A 19,680-nucleotide genomic window follows, 5' to 3' on the forward strand; every position below is an offset into this window, starting at 1 on the left:
ATAGTCGGGAGCCGGAGCAGACCTTACATGCCCCCCGTGGAGGGAATTTTTAACCTCACATAAGTCCACACTATCATGGTTTTGGTGCATTTTTAATGCAGTTTTAGGTGCGGATGTCACTGAAAAGGGTGAAACCCATGAGATTTCTCTAATCTCATACACTTTACTTCTCTTGTATTACGCTGTAGGTTTTTTTTCTGCACTAAATCCATGTGCAGACTCCTTGGAGTGGAGTCAACCTCTTGTGGTGCGGTCCTGGAGAATGACTGGACAAGTTCCTCTTTTTGACCCAAAGAGACCAGGAGAACGGGGCAAAAGTGATTTTTGTTGAGGGCACGTCACCCACCTAGCTCAATTACTTCAGGTGCAAAGGATTTCTGATGATTTTTGAGTCTCCAGAGAATGCATCATTTCTTCTCTGGAAAATAAATCCAGAACATGTTCAGTCAACTGGTTAAGCCAAATAACCCGGTTCCTGCCCAACCTACTTTGTGGGTGGACATGGGTTACTCTCACTCCACGGAGACTTCTGAACCCACGTGGCCAGTGCTGTGACCTGTGTACGGGAAACTTCCGGGTAGGAAGATGGACCATGACTTATCCATATCCCAGGCGAGCCTGATCTGAGACCCTTCTGGTAGCGGCACGCACAAACCATTAACCCATTAGTGTGCTGCCAAGTGTCGGTAAGGTGGAATCGTAGATGTGATGGGGAGAGAATCCAGGAAGGATTCTGCTGGGAACGTCCATGGCAATGAGCTCAAGGCCACAGCTTGATTACAGAGATTTTATTACTGGCACTGTTGGCGTAAGGCAGCGGCTTCTCGTAAGGGCTCGGACACACTTGTGGACTATGCAAACAGAACACACGATTCTAAAGTCTAAGGATTTCTCAAACCTAACAACGGATCTTCTGGAGGAGGCTGTATAATGGTGGAAAAGCACATAAAACGTGAGGTATTTAAATGTATCGGTAACGTTTTTTCATTGGGGAAAAATGAAACCAGGACTCGTAATGCACAAGTGTGAATACGCCCTAAAAACCTAACGGATGTGAGGCCACCACACCGCCGTTCTCAACCAGGGCAGCAGAGGCTGAGCGCAGGTTCCTAAATAAAGCGGCTCCACTTCCTCCACTCCGCAAGCTCCTCAGTCTGTCGTGCACGCGGGTCGATGCCTGGAGTACAGACAGAGAATTAGTCCAGAATTAGTCCAGATCCCACCGGTCACGTGTATAAGAGCAGCCACGACACAGGTTCCTTACCTCAGTGCACCAGATGTCACACAGGACCTTCTCATGTGCCGCAGTGGGGAGTCCCTGGGACAGAGAACTGGAAGACCTGCAAGATAGAAACACATAGGGGGTCACGTATCAAAGAGCAGCGTTTTATCCTCCAGCAATCATGAGATCTACTCCAGCTGGTAGCCAGTTACATCAGAAAACTGGCAATGTGCCGCACACACCACCTCCCATCACTCCTTTTGGTGAGGGCGGCGTAGAACGCCATTTGCTCCTGAATTAGATGCACGAATAGCCACAAACCATGGTCATCTGGCGTAGGGAGTGATAGTGAATGACCCCCATAGAGTGGAAACTGAAAGTCTTTATCTGATGTAGTTCCACCTTTAACCCTTCATCGCTTTAGAGTGTGTAAGGGACCCCTGTACCCAGCTGGCTCCTCCGTGGGGTTGGACACCAATTTGTCAGTCCCATTCCGGAGGCAGGAGATTGCCCAAGATCATTACATGGCTTGTCAGGCAGACGTTCAGCTGGTGTCCGTGGGCAGCTGAGGAGTCCATACAGCCAACCATGGGATGTGACTCAAGGACTACTGCTGCCATCTGCATCCTCCTCATTCTACACTTTACCTGGACAGCACCACAACCATGGAGTAGAGGTCGATGGCGCAGTCTGCCACTCTCTGCAGGACGTACTGTTCATCTGGAAGAAGAACAAGATGATTAGTCACACAGAAGAGACACGCCGGACATGGCACTTCTGGCCACGAGATGCATCTTACCCACAATCCTCTTGCCGTACTTGATGAGCAGCTCTTCTACTGCACCGCCAAAATCTTCAATAGCATGAACTGCCTAAAATGAAAGCAAAGCAGAAGGAAAGCGAACGCTACCTTCAGTGTCCCCTATGACATGTTATTGGGATGGGCGCTATATACCCAACCCCCCCTAGACAACACGGTCTGGATCCTGCTACCACACACTTCACCCTGCTCATAGCATTCCCCACTCACCAACTCCGCGCTTTTCTCCACTTCAGGGTGGACGTGTCCTTTTAGGGTGAGTCCTGTGCCTAGTCCAGCCTTCCTACAGAAGGGGAAAACAACAGAGTCTAGCAGATAACCGCTCCACCTTTCACTCCCCTGACCATTTCTTCTCAAATTGTCCTTTTCAACTCCTCCACTCAGTAATTTGCCTAGTCACTGTCACCATCTTCATTCCCACTGTCCTCCTCTTCTCAACCCTCTCCACTTTCTTAGCCTCTCCTACTTCATGAACTCTTCTTCCTTCCACCCCACATTGTCCTCTTCTCCCCTCACCTCTCATTTTACTCCCACCTAGTCCTCTCTCAGCCTCTCCTCGTGTCTTCTCCAGACTGTCCTCATCTCCCCCCGTCTCTCCTCATGTCTTCTCCCCCCCAGCCTCTCCTCAAGTCTTCTCCACGCTGTCCTCTTCTCTCCCCAGGGTCCCTCAGGTCTTCTCCACACTGTCCTCTCCCCCCCAGTCTCTCATGTCTTTTCCACACTATCCTCTTCTCCCCAGCCTCTCCTCATGTCTTCTCCACACTGTCCTCTTCTCCCCAGCCTCTCCTCATGCCTTCTCCACACTGTCCTCTCCCCCCCAGTCTCTCATGTCTTTTCCACACTGTCCTCTTCTCCCCAGCCTCTCCTCATGCCTTCTCCACACTGTCCTCTTCTCCCCAGCCTCTCCTCATGCCTTCTCTACACTGTCCTCTTCTCCCCAGCCCCTCATCATGCCTTCTCCACACTGTCCTCTTCTCCCCAGCCCCTCATCATGCCTTCTCCACACTGTCCTCTTCTCCCCAGCCTCTCCTCATGTCTTCTCCACACTGTCCTCTCCCCCCCAGTCTCTCATGTCTTTTCCACATTGTCCTCTTCTCCCCAGCCTCTCCTCATGACTTTTTCTCCCCTGACCTCTACTCCGCCTCTTCTTCCCCAAGCTCTTCTCCTTCCTCTACCTTGTCCTCTTCTCCTCCACTCTGTTCTCTCTCTCTCGGTCCCTCTACTCCATCCTCCGCACTGTCTGTACCTCCGCTCTTCCTGCCCTGTCCCCCTATCCACTCACCTCCGTGCTCGCTTCAGACCTTCCTTCACAAGTAAGGGTGTGTTGCTCAGCGGGCTACTCAGCGCTTTCTGCAGAGATTTCAGCTCCTTGCCAGCACTCTACAATAAGGGCAGAATCAGGAGTCACTGGCGGGCACAGTTAATGTCAAAGTTCTGTATAAAGGATGGCGTCTGCTGGTGGTACCTGCAGTCCATACAGGGCCACGAAGAGTCTGAGGATATCATTGGCTCCTTCAAAGATTCTGAAAATGCGCAGGTCTCGAAGCACTCGTTCCACCCCAGTGTCCTGGTCACCAGAAAAGACAAAACCAGTGTTACCCAGCAGATACCAGACTGGACTAGCCCGACATGGAGTCCACAGTGACATGGCAACCAGTATGACAGTCACTACTAACATGTGACCCCGGGATTATCGGGCCATACATCATGTGACACATCGTCATACTCTAGTGGAGAGAGACTGAGCTCGTTACCTTCATAAAGCCGTTTCCTCCCAGTACCTGGATGCATTCATCGGCCACGGACCAGGCTGCCTCCTGCAGACAACAGAAAAGGACATCAGTATGCTTCCTGCAGAGACTACACAGCCGTCCAGTGTCACAGGACCCTCAGCACGTAACCAGGTCTGTGCGACACATGGCTCCCCTGTACCATCAACACTGACATACTCACAGAGCCAAAAATTTTGCTTATGGCGGCTTCAACCTGAAAGTCCTTGGCCCCAGAGTCCATGTTTGAGCTGATCATGTATGCCATTGACTACAGAATAAGGGGTGGAGTCAGTTACATGAAGCATTCGCTGCCCCCTCCCCCCCACCCCCCCCCCCCCATACATCATCATACTCCTCCATACCCCCACCTACCTCCGTCACATACTGCAGGACAGCCATGCGTGCCAGCTTCTCTTGGATGACTCCAAAGTTATGAAGTTTATTTCCGAATTGGGAGCGATTCAACGCATGTTCCACCTGCCGGAAGAAGACTACTGTGTCAAGTGTGGACCCCTGTAACTCCTCCAGTTAACAGTATAGCCCTTCTCCTCAGTGCCTCCCTCTAGTGGAGATCCCTTGTTACCACTTACAGCTTTCTGAATCAGACCCTTCATGGTGCCAGACATTGCTGCAGCCATCCCAAACCGTCCGTTGTTGAGGATGTTCATGGCCACTTTGAAACCGTTGCCTTCACCCCCCAGCACGTTCTCTGCAGGGACACGGACCTCATCAAAGTATACAGATGCTGTGTTACTGGCCCGTATGCCCAGCTTCTTGTCAGGGGGCCCGCTGCAGGAGAAGACATGTCAGGTGAAGGCGTTACTGGCGAGCAGAAGACATGTCACTTGTGCACCCCAGTTACTTACTTTGTCACCCCTTCTCCTCTCTCCACTATAAATGCTGTGATCTTATCTTTCATCTCCCCAGATGTTGGGTCCTGGACTTGAGTTCTTGCAAAGACAGTGAATAAGTCGGCAATGCCCCCATTACTGCAAGAGAGATGGAACAGAAGTCAAGATGCTGCAGCTACACTGGGGGAAACACAGGAACCTGCCCTGGACAGAGCTACGAGGGCAGGATATCAGGGACGAAAGGATCTGTCCAGGGCATCTGGGTGGGATGGAGGCCAGGAGACCATCTGCTCTGTGCTCTGCCAGGTGATAACATGTCTCCACACGGGGACCACCTCTTACTCCCCAGCCCTCCTCACCTGATCCATAGTTTGCCCCCAGAGAGGGTGTAGTACTTTCCACAGGTGCTCTTCTTGGCAGTAGATCTGATCGAGGCGGCATCGGATCCGCTGGTCGGCTCAGTCAGACAGTATGCCGCAATTATTTCACCTGGATAATTGGGTAAGAAATACTATTAGAGGCGAAGCTTCGGCTCCAGGCAGGACTGTCCCTTCCAGCCATTGTCCTTACCTGAGGCAAGACGCGGCAGATACTTCTTCTTCTGCTCCTCAGTACCATACAGAAGGATCCCTTTAAAGCCAATAGACTGATGGGCACCCAAAGTAATGCCGACACCTAGGTCGTGCTGTCCTACTATCTCCACCAATCGAGCATACTGATCCGGTGACGGGGCAAGGGAGTAGAAAAAAAAAAAATGCATCATTAAAGGCACCACGCCGTCTACAGATCTGGGGCTTTTACTAACCTCCTACATCAGTTTTGTGGCATGAAAGAAAAGCGGCGGCTGTTTGCCGCTCTGAGCAAAAGTGTCCGAATCTGGCGTCTGCCACCCCTTATTAACCCTCCCAAAATGTCACTTTTTATTGTAGATTTTTAATGTGCGTCTGCGGTAAATCTCCTTGGCGCACAACTCCGGGGACACAACTGCATTTTTAACCCCTTAGTGACCGGATTAATTTTAGTCTTAAGGACCAGTAATATTTTTACCCTTTGTGTTCAGTTATAACTTTTTAATTTTTTTCTTCTAAATTATTTTTTTATTTTGCAGGATTAGGCTACTTTCACACCGGAGGAAACCGCTTCCATTTTGTCACCATTTATTGTCAAGACAGAGAGCACCAGAATGCGTTCGGTTGTGTCCACAATGGGGTGCGGAGCAAGACGGATCAGTCATGACACACAATGTAAGTCAATGGTGCCGGATCCGTCCCCCAGTGACTTACAATACGTCTTGGCTATTTTACAGATAATACAACTGGATCGTTCATTGTAGATGGTTGTATCATCATGACGGAAGCGTTTTTGCTGATCCTTGTGGGGGTTTTTTAGGAACCATTTTGGGGTATATATAGTGTAATAAATAACTTATTTTTAGGGGGGTAAAATTAAAAAACAGAAGTTTTAACATTATTTTGTGGAATGTATTTGCCGCGGTCACTGAGTGGTACAAATAAGATAACTTTATTATGTGGTCAGTACGGTGATGATAATGTCACGTTTCTATATATTTTTACTATATTCTCCTCCAAACGGAAGGGGAGGGGGCGGCTGCTTTAGTCTCTGGTACGGTAGCAGATATGGGCTCTGTATTGTTTGAAAGCTGTGGCATTCCAAGAATACAAACAATACCAGAATGACAGCAATATCTTCAGTACATGGGAAGATATCGATGTTAGAAATCGGGATACAGTGAATGCAGCTGAAAGTGAAAGTAATAGCCGGTTTTATTCCAGACTCAATTTCTAACAGTGATATCTCCTGCTTATTTTGGGATAATGCTGTCATTTTGGTCATTCTTACATGAAAGGTTGGATGCTTGCCTTTGAACAAGACCAGGCCCATGCTTCTAGCTGCTAACAATCAGGAGATACCAGACCCTCCCCCGTCTGCCCAAGCCCAGCTCAGGCAAAACAGTTAGGTGGTTAAAGGGGGGGGGGGGGGGGGGTTATCTCAAGAATTTTAAAAATAGGCACAAAATTAACACTGGTACTATTTCTGGAAGACAGCAGCCATGTTTTTCTAATCCTGGAAAACCCATTTAAAACCAACAAGCAGCAGGATCCGGGTTGGTCTGCTGGTCACATCAACAGACTACACTCAAGCACATTAATGGAGCAGACATACATAAACAACACATAATGTGACCATCTGACACTAAAACAGCTCCATAAACCACAAACCATTACCTGGGTATTATTCAGTCCCAGTCCACCCAACTCAGCTGGGACTTGGAGACCAAATGCACCTAGCTCTTTGAGTCCAGACATGGACTTGTCATCCACCCTCTGGAGATCGTCATTCAGGGTGGGGTCATTTACCTCCTAAGTAAAAAAAAAAAAATAGGAAGTCAACTTATGTGTGGCCCTGCTTACATTGTGTTCTTAAAGTACTGTGCCCCCTCCAGGGGAATATTCCAGTAACTAACCTACCACTCACACCGACTCATCATTTCTGCCCCTGGAATGGTTTTCTTTCCTGCCCTTTAATTTTCACACCTCGCTAACAATTCCTCAATTATTTCACTATGTCCCATGTGCTTTCATCTTCTCCTACCTTCTCTTCTTCTTCTCTTATGTTCTGCAGCTTCTCTTGACCTTTGTTTTCTTCTTCTAGTTTTCTACATATTCCCCAACTTTCTCTCTTCTAATGTCCTACATTTTCTGATATTCTAGATCTCCTCCGACCTTCTCTCCTTCCACATCTTCTCGGACTTTTCCTCCTTCTAATATTCTACATTTCCTCTGACCGTCTCTCCTTCTTCCTTTAAAGGGATTCTGTCACCTCCCCTAACCCAAAAAACGATTTTAAAGCAGCCATGCAGCACAGCTTACCTGGATTAGGCTGTGCTCTTTGATCTTGTAATCCGTCCAGCAGTTTCTGCAAAAAACTACTTTTATTGATATGTAAATGAGTCCTGAATGTGCCCAGAGGGGCGTTTTGTTCCTCTTAGTGAGCCCAGTAGCGCCCCTCTTACAGTGCCCAGCCCGCCTTCCTTGCACTGTCTATCCGCCCCCAGCCTGCCACAGCCTCCCCTCCCCCTCCCTCAGTCAGCAGGGAAGAGCGAGCATCGGACGTCACTGGGCTCGGCGCATGCCCAGTGACGAGGATGAAGCTCCTGCCCTCAGTCTCCTGCTGATCGCATAGGCGCAGCCCTCAGTGGGTACTGCGCCTGTGCGAGAGTTCGTTCGGCGTGAGGGAGGAGAAGCTGTGGCAGGCTGGGGGCGGATAGACAGTGCAAGGAAGGCGGGCTGGGCACTGAAAGAGGGGCGGTACTGGGCTCTCTAAGAAGAACAAAACGCCCCTCTGGGCACATTCAGGACTCATTTACATATCAATAAAAGTAGTTTTTTGCAGAAACTGCTGGACGGATTACAAGATCAAAGAGCACAGCCTAATCCAGGTAAGCTGTGCTGCATGGCTGCTTTAAAATCGTTTTTTGGGTTAGGGGAGGTGACAGAATCCCTTTAATATTTGACCTCTTCTCCAATCTGCTCTTCTTCTTTTGTTCCACAGCTTTTCTCACCTTTCCTTTTTCTAGTATTCTACATATTGCACAAACTCTCCTTCCTAATGTTCTCCGTCATCTCCAACCTTCTCTCTGTCTTCCTAAAATATTCTATATCTTTTCAAACTCTCTCCATCTTCATCAAATATTCTACATCTTCTTCAACCTACTCTCCTTCTAATAGTCTACATTTTCTCTGACCGTCTCTCGTTCTTCCTCTATTCTACATCTTCTTTGACCTTCTCATGTTCCATTTTACATATTCCCTGACCTTCTCTCCTTCCTAATGTCCTATGTATTCTCCAAACTTCGCTCGTTGTTCCTCTAATATTCTACATCTTCTCCGATCCCTCCTTTTTCTAATGTTATATATATTCTTTGATCTTACATCCCTATTTTTCTAATATTGTACATCTTCTCTTCCTCCAATCTCTCATCTCTTCCGTTTCATTCTACTTCTTTTGCTCCCTTTTCCCCTCTTGTCCTACTTTCTCACATCTTTTGTCCTAGACCTTCTCCAGTGTTCACATCTATTGTCCTTGTTACATAATACAATTTATCTGTCTCATTTTACCCATCTACATATTTTACTCACTTGGAAGAAACGGGACACAGGACTAATCAACTCACTGAGGAACTGAGACTGATCCTCACTTAATACTGTAGGAAGAGAAGTTGAAATGAGACACCACAGGACACAAGTGCAACCAGGAGACAAACCAAGAGGAGTGAAGACGGCCATGCACCAATTTGTGTAGGGAATGGATGGTGGGAGTGTAAGTAATACTCACATACACAGTCATCCTGGTATCTTACTTTATGGATACTTGGTATCTTACCTGATGGATATGGGAAGACTTGTTGCGTATGAATCAGTCCACTAAACATCCCAACAGCAAATGACAAAGATTCCTAGAGATATAGACGAAGGAAGAAGAGCAGTCAGGGACCACTATCTGCCAAACCCATTATACAGGACACCCACCACACATGGGCGCTCCAAGGGCTATGCCTAGATCGTACAGGACAGGGCACCCACCACACAGGGGCGCTCCGAGGGCTATGCCTAGATCGTACAGGACAGGGCACCCACCACACAGGGGAGCTCTGAGGGCTATGCCTCTATATCGTACAGGACAGGGCACCCACCATACAGGGGAGCTCTGAGGGCTATGCCTAGATCGTACAGGACAGGGCACCCACCACACAGGGGAGCGCCGAGGGCTATGCGTCTAGATTGTACAGGACAGGGCACCCACCATACAGGGGAGCTCTGAGGGCTATGCCTAGATCGTACAGGACAGGGCACCCACCACACAGGGGAGCGCCGAGGGCTATGCGTCTAGATTGTACAGGACACCCACGAAACAGGGGGGCTCCGAGGGCTATGCGTCTACATCATAAAGGACAGGGAACCCACCACACAGGGGGGCTCCGAGGGCTATACGTTTAGATTGTACAGATCTGCTGGTTCGTAATCCGAGGCTTTCCTATGTTCGCTCCTCTGGTAAACATGCTGCTTGGATATTACAGATTACATAGTAACATAGTTTATAAGGCTGAAAAAAAAGACACCTGTCCATCCAGTTCAGCCTGTTATCCTGCAAGTTGATCCAGAGGATCACTGATGATCCCATGGTGATCTAATTACGCTGCTATCAGACTAGTCACTATTGCAGATAGGCTCCACCCACTGCGACACAGCATACCCAACTCAGGTACAAAGTATGAGAAACAGCAAATAGTCAGAAATCAGCACCTACCGGAGAGCTCTTCTGTGCCACGTGGACATGCTCCGAGGCCGTCGCTGAGGCGGAGACGCCATCTTTATCCACAACTGTCTGAAGAAACGATCCAAATACAGAACATAAGTATAATGAGGGCGAACTGCGAGGAGGACACGGACGGGTGTAACACAGTGATTACCTCTGCGGTCTGCGCATAACTCCGGACACATCCAGCCTGGGACCTGCAACATACATATCAGTCAGCGACTGTAAGAGATATGACCCCCCCAACAATGGTGGATATACATCAAAGGAACGACACCACAGACACCCCCCCCCCCCACACTGGTGGATATACATCAAAGGTACGACACCATAGACATCCCCCCCAACAATGGTGGATATACATCAAAGGTATGACACACCAGACACCCCCCCCCCCCCCCCCAACAATGGTGAAGATACATCAAAGGTACGACACACCAGACATCCCCCCTGTGACGAAACCAACCTCGCCACAGGTGTTTTGGAGGGGGCTGGTTGCTAGCCTCTTGCCTCAGGATTATGGCCCATACTAACTTTAAAGAAAACAGGCCGGCCGCACAGCTTAACTCTGTCTTTGGAATTGTGTTTTATGTTATTATGCGTTCAGTTAAATTGTATGTTATGTGAGGGCACCCAGATAGCTAATATTATTGTATTCGTGTATTCTGAGTGCCATTCACCTAATGATATGCACTCAGACTTGAGCTATCTGGGGATATGTTAAATGTCTGTGTTTGCTGTGGGGGTGTGCCATTGTGTATTTTGGTGGTGATTCCTGTCCTGTTGTTCCCACATGTGTATTGGTGTTTTCCCTTTGTCCTGAGACATAATTGGATTGCTCCTCGGGTGTCGCCAGGCAGAGAGGAGGAAACCATGATGCATTGTGGGGATGTGTTGTGTCGGTGTATCCTGAATTTCTGCATATCTGTACTGTGTCGCAGTCTCCATTCTGGTCCCCTAAGGGCGTGGCCACCAGATGGGGACCTGCATAAATACGGGCGGGTAGCCCTCAATAAAGGGTTCCTGTTTTATCCTTCATCATGCTGAGACTGGTGTTTGGATAACTGATCAAACTGGGGGATTGCTATACGCTGAAGATTTGCTATACTCCCCTGGCATAACTACGAGCTCTTGTAAGAGCTGTTCCTGCTCTCTGGCTGTAGGAGAGGTTCACCCACTGGAGCCTTGTCGTAGGTCCAGCGTGGGTGGAGGACGGTGAGACCCCAACCAAGCTGCGGCGGTTCGTGGGGTCTGCAGGGCGTACGGTGTCAAGTGGAGTGCTTGGAGTCCTCGGAAAGCACTAGGAGCATCTAGCGACGGAGGTACCCGGTCGGGGTGCTAGGAGATCCGTTACATTGGTGGCAAGCAGTGGCATGGCGTCCTAGTGTGAGGAGAAGCAGCTCGGAGACATCGTTCGTGGAGTATATTGAGGGCAACGCTAGTATCCGTACAGCGCCCCTGGCTACAGCAGGATGGAATCGGCTAGTCTTCGAACAGCGTTCCACTACGAGGAGGATGATGACCCGGACTGGAGGGATGCAGTCCGGAAAGGCGTCTGGCACGAGGCCCTGGAAGATGTACAGCGTCGGCGGGGCGAGTGTCTCCCCAGTGAGGAGCAGCAGTTGCGGATGCGAGTGGCCCTGCGAATGCCCCTTCTGGGAGAGGAGCCCCTGAATGAGTGGGTGACAGAACTGGAGAGCCTGGTATGGAAGGAGCTTTGGCTAGATGACGCCTACCAGGCACTCTGGTGGTATGTGATTCGGCACTCTCCCTGGATGGCTGAGCACGACAGACCCGAGGGTGAGGATTATGATGGCCCTGGCCTGTTGTTTGAGGCCTTCGCAGAACCGGAGTTCGGAGATGCTGGAGGGTCCCAGTTCTGGGATATCTATGACTACAGAGAGGCTATGCATGATTGGGCTACAGCGAGAGAGGTGAGACAAGACCTGGCATCTCTAGTCACAAAGGAGTGGGAGCTGGAGCAGGACTACCAATACTTCTTCAGCTCAATTCGGTCCCAATATACACTGCCAGAGAGCTGGGTGGCAGTCCCAGACCTACAACCCTACAGCTGGGAAGACCCGACTGAAGTATCCCTTGCTTCAGTACCAGCTACAGAGGTAGGGGTCCTCATAGACTGGTCCTGTGAGGAACCACAACAGGCAGGTGGAGACGGGACCGAGGGCTCTCCACCGGGATGCTGGGATGCTGGCCCAGACCCTCAGCGGCAGCCGGAGTTGCCAGGTGTGGACGCAGGTGATCCTGACTCGCAAATGTTGAGGGACCTCACAGACTGGTCCTGGGAGGACCCACAGATGGCAGGTGGAGATGGGACTGAGGTCTCTCTACTGGCCCTACAGGGATGCTGGGCCGCCTGCCCAGATCTCCAGCGGCAGTACATATCACAGGGAGAGGAGACAACCGGTCTCTCTCCCCAGCGGCAACCTGAGTTCCAGGGGGAGGAGATGCGGGGTCCCTCTGCCTTACAGCAACCAGAGTCCTGGGGAGGAGAGGCAACCGGCCTCACCTTCCACCAGCAGCCGGAGATACCGGGAAAAGGGGAACACAAGCCCCTCTGCATGGGCGCAGATGAGACCGCGGGCTCGGTGCCAGTCCTACAGGGATGCTGGACAGTCGGTCCAGATCCCCATCCATCTCCGCAGGGATACCAGGAGGAGGAGGTAAGCGAGCCCTCCCCTTCCCAGCTACTTCCCAACAGAGTTCTGGGGGCAGGGGATGAGCCTGTGCTACCCACTGATTTCTTCCCAGCGGAAGAGCTGGCATCAGGGCAGAGCGCCGTCGGCCTCTGCCCTCCTCTATCCTCTTCTCCAGAGCCGGACATCCCACAGGCTACCCCAGCGGAAGTGCTGGCATCTGGGCAGAGCGCAGTCGGCCTCTGCCCTCCCCTATCCTCTACTCCAGAGCCGGACTATCCACAGGCTACCCCAGCGGAAGAGCTGGCCTCTGGGCAGAGCGCAGTCGGCCTCTGCCCTCCCCTATCCTCTTCTTCAGAGCCGGACTCCCCACAAACGACCCCAGCGGAAGAGCTGGCATCTGGGCAGAGCGCAGTCGGCCTCTGCCCACCAAGTACCTACAGCTCCAAGCTGGAGAACCACAAGGCAGCAAGGAGTCGCAGATGCCCGCTCAACAGCTGGGGACATACAGAACAGAGCCAGGCCCCAAAATTCAACAGGTCCAGTATGGGGTTGTGGTTGGACTGCCAGACTAACTCAGGTACTGACCGTGAGGTCAGGTATCTGGTTAGTCTTCCCTGGAAGGGGGAGATGTGTGACGAAACCAACCTCGCCACAGTGTTTTGGAGGGGGCTGGTTGCTAGCCTCTTGCCTCAGGATTATGGCCCATACTAACTTTAAAGAAAACAGGCCGGCCGCACAGCTTAAATCTGTCTTTGGAATTGTGTTTTATGTTATTATGCGTTCAGTTAAATTGTATGTTATGTGAGGGCACCCAGATAGCTAATATTATTGTATTCGTGTATTCTGAGTGCCATTCACCTAATGATATGCACTCAGACTTGAGCTATCTGGGGATATGTTAAATGTCTGTGTTTGCTGTGGGGGTGTGCCATTGTGTATTTTGGTGGTGATTCCTGTCCTGTTGTTCCCACATGTGTATTGGTGTTTTCCCTTTGTCCTGAGACATAATTGGATTGCTCCTCGGGTGTCGCCAGGCAGAGAGGAGGAAACCATGATGCATTGTGGGGATGTGTTGTGTCTGTGTATCCTGAATTTCTGCATATCTGTACTGTGTCGCAGTCTCCATTCTGGTCCCCTAAGGGCGTGGCCACCAGATGGGGACCTGCATAAATACGGGCGGGTAGCCCTCAATAAAGGGTTCCTGTTTTATCCTTCATCATGTTGAGACTGGTGTTTGGATAACTGATCAAACTGGGGGATTGCTATACGCTGAAGATTTGCTATACTCCCCTGGCATAACTACGAGCTCTTGTAAGAGCTGTTCCTGCTCTCTGGCTGTAGGAGAGGTTCACCCACTGGAGCCTTGTCGTAGGTCCAGCGTGGGTGGAGGACGGTGAGACCCCAACCAAGCTGCGGCGGTTCGTGGGGTCTGCAGGGCGTACGGTGTCAAGTGGAGTGCTTGGAGTCCTCGGAAAGCACTAGGAGCATCTAGCGACGGAGGTACCCGGTCGGGGTGCTAGGAGATCCGTTACACCCCCCAACAATGGTGGATATACATCAAAGGTACGACACCACAGACATCCCCCCATAACAATGGTGGAGATACATCAAAGGTACGACACCACAGACATCCCCCCCTAACAATGGTGGATATACATCAAAGGTATGACACCATAGACATCCCCCCCAACAATGGTGGATATACATCAAAGGTACGACACCATAGACATCCCCCCCAACAATGGTGGAGATACATCAAAGGTACGACACACCAGACATCCCCCCCAACAATGGTGAAGATACATCAAAAGGTACGACACACCAGACATCCCCCCCAACAATGGTGAAGATACATCAAAGGTACGACACACCAGACATCCCCCCCAACAATGGTGAAGATACATCAAAGGTACGACACACCAGACATCCCCCCCAACAATGGTGGATATACATCAAAGGTACGACACACCAGACATCCCCCCCAACAATGGTGGATATACATCAAAGGTACGACACACCAGACATCCCCCCCAACAATGGTGGATATACATCAAAGGTACGACACCACAGACACCCCCCCCCCAACTATGGTGGAGATACATCAAAGGTACGACACACCAGACATCCCCCCCAACAATGGTGGAGATACATCAAAGGTACGACACACCAGACATCCCCCCCAACAATGGTGGATATACATCAAAGGTACGACACCACAGACACCCCCCCCCCCAACAATGGTGGAGATACATCAAAGGTACGACACACCAGACATCCCCCCCAACAATGGTGGATATACATCAAAGGTATGATGGCGTCCCTATCTCAGCATCTTCTTCTGGTTACTCATACAGACTGGCTCCCCTCCGAGCACTGGTCCCTAACTGCAGAACACTAGGGGCTCCGACTGCTCTCCTTATATACATTAGTGATGTCCGGATCATGAACGAATCGTTCTTTTGAATCGATTCAGTTCACTGAACCGGAAGAGTCGATTCCTCTGACTGATGATCCTAGTGAAACAGCTCCGTCAGATTAGGGCTCTTTCACACCTGCGTTGTCCGGATCCGGCATAGAGTTCCGTCGTCGGGGCTCTATGCCGGAAGAATCCTGATCAGTTTTATCCTAATACATTCTGAATGGAGTGAAATCCGTTCAGGATGCATCAGGACGTCTTCAGTTCCGGAATGGAACGTTTTTTGCCCGGAGAAAATACAGCAGCATGCTGCGCTTTTTGCTCCGGCCAAAAATCCTGAACACTTGCCGCAAGGCCGGATCCGGAATTAATGCCCATTGAAAGGCATTGATCCGGCCTTAAGCTAAGCGTCGTTTCGGCGCATTACCGGATGCAACGTTTAGCTTTTTCTGAATGGTTACCATGGCTGCCGGGACGCTAAAGTCCTGGCAGCCATGGTAAAGTGTAGTGGGGAGCGGGGGAGCAGCATACTTACCATCCGTGCGGCTCCCGGGGCGCTCCAGGCGCATGGATCACATGATCGCATGGCACGTCATCCATGCGCATGGGGCGCTCTGACGTCACTCTGGAGCGCCCCGGGAGCCGCACGGACTGTAAGTATACCGCTCCCCGCTCCTACTATGGCAACCAGGACTTTAATAGCGTCCTGGCTGCCATAGTAACACTGAAAGCATTTTGAAGATGGATCCGTCTTCAAATGCTTTCAGTTCACTTGTGTTTTTCCGGATCCGGCGTGTAATTCCGGCAAATGGAGTACACGCCGGATCCGGACAACGCAAGTGTGAAAGTGGCCTTAGAGGGATCTGTTCAAAAGAACCCCCCCCTGATCTGGTTAGGCCACGCCCCCTTCCACTCTTCAGCCGACGGAGATAGGTCCCGCTAAGCCACGCCCTGATCTGGTTTGACCACGCCAAGGGGGTGGTATGCTGTGAAAGTCACTGTTAAAGGGGAAGGCTGCTGTAAAGGTCAAAGTTAAGGGGTGGGCTGCTGTGGAGGTCCAATTTTAAGGGATGGGGCACTGTGGGGGGGTCAGTGTTAATGGGTGGAGGGACTGTGGAGGTCACTGTTTTGGGGCGGGGGGCTGTAGAGGTCACTGTTATAGTGGATAGTGTTGATATCTTTTAACGACACACAAACAATAAATGAAATAGATTAAATATACCCGAGCGAAGCCGCTATAGATGTATTATACACATGACTATATATATATATAGCCCCTATAGATGTATTATACACACATTACTCTCTCTATATATATATATAGCCCCTATAGATGTATTATACACACATTACTCTATATATATATATAGCCCCTATAGATGTATTATACACACATTACTCTCTCTCTCTATATATATATATATATATATATAGCCCCTATAGATGTATTATACACACATTACTCTATATATATATATAGCCCCTATAGATGTATTATACACATGACTATATATATATAGCCCCTATAGATGTATTATACACAAATATATATATATAGCCCCTATAGATGTATTATACACACATTACTATATATATATATATATATATATATATATAGCCCCTATAGATGTATTATACACACATTACTCTATATATATAACCCCTATAGATGTATTATACACACATTACTCTATATATATAACCCCTATAGATGTATTATACACACATTACTCTATATATATATATATATATATATATATAGCCCCTATAGATGTATTATACACACATTACTCTATATATATATAGCCCCTATAGATGTATTATACACACATTACTCTATATATATATATATGGCCCCAATAGATGTATTATACACACATTACTCTATATATATATATATAGCCCCTATAGATGTATTATACACACATTACTCTCTCTCTATATATAGCCCCTATAGATGTATTATACACACATTACTCTCTCTCTATATATAGCCCCTATAGATGTATTATACACACATTACTCTCTCTCTATATATATATAGCCCCTATAGATGTATTATACACACATTACTCTCTCTCTATATATATAACCCCTATAGATGTATTATACACACATTACTCTCTCTCTCTATATATATAGCCCCTATAGATGTATTATACACACATTACTCTATATATATATAGCCCCTATAGATGTATTATACACATTACTCTATATATAGCCCCTATAGATGTATTATACACACATTACTCTCTCTATATATAGCCCCTATAGATGTATTATTTACACATTACTCTCTCTCTATATATAATCCCTATAGATGTATTATATACACATTGATATATATATATATATAACCCCTATAGATGGGTGATATCCGGCGGGGGGCAAGTCAATGACTACTCCCTGACACCCCCTCACACTGGATAGTGGATGAGTCCAGGTCACATTCAGGCAGTAGTCGGGCTGAACCATTTACCATTCCCACAGGTTACTCGGGCTGTACCACAGTTAGTATGTAATCAGTAGGTGCCGCACTGCGTGTCACTCACCCGCGGCTGATATAACGGAAGAGCCCCCAGGACACCGCAGCCGGTAACACAGCTTTCATGTTGTAAATAGAACAAGGTCACCGCACTTCCGGCACCACGTGACTTCTGGCCCCGCGGCATTGTGGGAGTTCTGTCAGGCGGGAAGGGCGGGGGTCATCCTGTGGAGATGTGAACGTCTCCTCACCAGGAGTCCGGCGGGACAGTCACGTGACGGTCCAAGAGATAATGGAGGCATCTAATATGTAGTATTCAGTCAGTGGTGGTGTCCTCTATAAGTGTTATATACAGTGATGGTGATGGTGTCCTCTATAGGTGTTATATACAGTCAGTGATGGCGGTGGTGTCCTCTATAGGTGTTATATACAGTCAGTGATGGCAGTGGTGTCCTCTATAGGTGTTATATACAGTGATGGTGTCCTCTATAGGTGTTATATACAGTGATGGTGGTGGTGTCCTCTATAGGTGTTATATACAGTGATGGTGGTGGTGTCCTCTATAGGTGTTATATACAGTCAGTGATGGCGGTGGTGTCCTCTATAGGTGTTATATACAGTCAGTGGTGGCGGTGGTGTCCTCTATAGGTGTTATATATAGTCAGTGGTGGTGTCCTCTATAGGTGTTATATACAGTCAGTGATGGCAGTGGTGTCCTCTATAGGTGTTATATACAGTCAGTGATGGCAGTGGTGTCCTCTATAGGTGTTATATACAGTCAGTGGTGGTGTCCTCTATAGGTGTTATATACAGTCAGTGGTGGTGTCCTCTATAGGTGTTATATACAGTCAGTGATGGCGGTGGTGTCCTCTATAGGTGTTATATACAGTCAGTGATGGCGGTGGTGTCATCTATGGGTGTTATATACAGTCAGTGATGGCGGTGGTGTCCTCTATAGGTGTTACATACAGTCAGTGATGGTGTCCTCTATAGGTGTTACATACAGTCAGTGATGGTGTCCTCTATAGGTGTTATATACAGTCAGTGATGGCGGTGGTGTCCTCTATAGGTGTTACATACAGTCAGTGATGGTGGTGGTGTCCTCTATAGGTGTTATATACAGTCAGTGGTGGTGTCCTCTATAGGTGTTATATACAGTCAGTGATGGCAGTGGTGTCCTCTATAGGTGTTACATACAGTCAGTGATGGTGTCCTCCATAGGTGTTACATACAGTCAGTGATGGTGTCCTCTATAGGTGTTATATACAGTCAGTGGTGGTGTCCTCTATAGGTGTTATATACAGTCAGTGGTGGTGTCCTCTATAGGTGTTATATACAGTCAGTGGTGGTGTCCTCTATAGGTGTTATATACAGTCAGTGGTGGTGTCCTCTATAGGTGTTATATACAGTCAGTGGTGGTGTCCTCTATAGGTGTTATATACAGTCAGTGATGGCGGTGGTGTCCTCTATAGGTGTTATATACAGTCAGTGATGGCAGTGGTGTCCTCTATAGGTGTTATATACAGTCAGTGATGGTGGTGTCATCTATGGGTGTTATATACAGTCAGTGGTGGTGTCCTCTATAGGTGTTATATACAGTCAGTGGTGGTGTCCTCTATAGGTGTTATATACAGTCAGTGGTGGTGTCCTCTATAGGTGTTATATACAGTCAGTGATGGCGGTGGTGTCCTCCATAGGTGTTCTATACAGTCAGTGATGGTGTCCTCTATAGGTGTTATATACAGTCAGTGATGGCGGTGGTGTCCTCCATAGGTGTTCTATACAGTCAGTGATGGTGTCCTCTATAGGTGTTATATACAGTCAGTGATGGCGGTGGTGTCCTCCATAGGTGTTCTATACAGTCAGTGATGGCGGTGGTGTCCTCTATAGATGTTATATACAGTCAGTGAGGGCGGTGGTATCCTCTATAGGTGTTCTACACAGGCAGTGATGGTGTCCTCTATAGGTGTTCTATACAGTCAGTGATGGTGTCCTCTATAGGTGTTCTATACAGTCAGTGATGGTGGTGGTGTCCTCTATAGGTGTTATATACAGTCAGTGATGGTGGTGGTGTCCTCTATAGGTGTTCTATACAGTCAGTGATGGTGGTGGTGTCC

At 48.7% G+C, this 19,680-nt stretch overlaps 1 protein-coding gene across 1 annotated transcript; it reads right to left on the reverse strand.

Moving 5' to 3' along the window:
• Positions 1-773: 773 nt before the first annotated feature.
• ACADVL (acyl-CoA dehydrogenase very long chain) lies at positions 774-17,748 on the reverse strand. The gene is made up of 20 exons (XM_044272925.1): positions 17,631-17,748; positions 10,157-10,199; positions 9,994-10,071; positions 9,070-9,142; positions 8,826-8,890; positions 6,912-7,046; positions 5,236-5,380; positions 5,025-5,154; positions 4,681-4,803; positions 4,405-4,603; positions 4,187-4,291; positions 3,996-4,082; positions 3,797-3,859; positions 3,508-3,609; positions 3,325-3,422; positions 2,253-2,325; positions 2,022-2,094; positions 1,870-1,942; positions 1,265-1,340; positions 774-1,177 (listed from the first exon to the last, which is right to left on the reverse strand). Exons 1-20 carry the CDS (start codon positions 17,687-17,689, stop codon positions 1,037-1,039), a joined length of 1,941 nt encoding a protein of 646 aa, XP_044128860.1. The 5' UTR covers positions 17,690-17,748; the 3' UTR covers positions 774-1,036.
• Positions 17,749-19,680: the final 1,932 nt, after the last annotated feature.

Source organism: Bufo gargarizans, unplaced genomic scaffold, assembly GCF_014858855.1.
Source record: "Bufo gargarizans isolate SCDJY-AF-19 unplaced genomic scaffold, ASM1485885v1 fragScaff_scaffold_229_pilon, whole genome shotgun sequence".
Taxonomy (NCBI): Eukaryota; Metazoa; Chordata; class Amphibia; order Anura; family Bufonidae; genus Bufo; species Bufo gargarizans.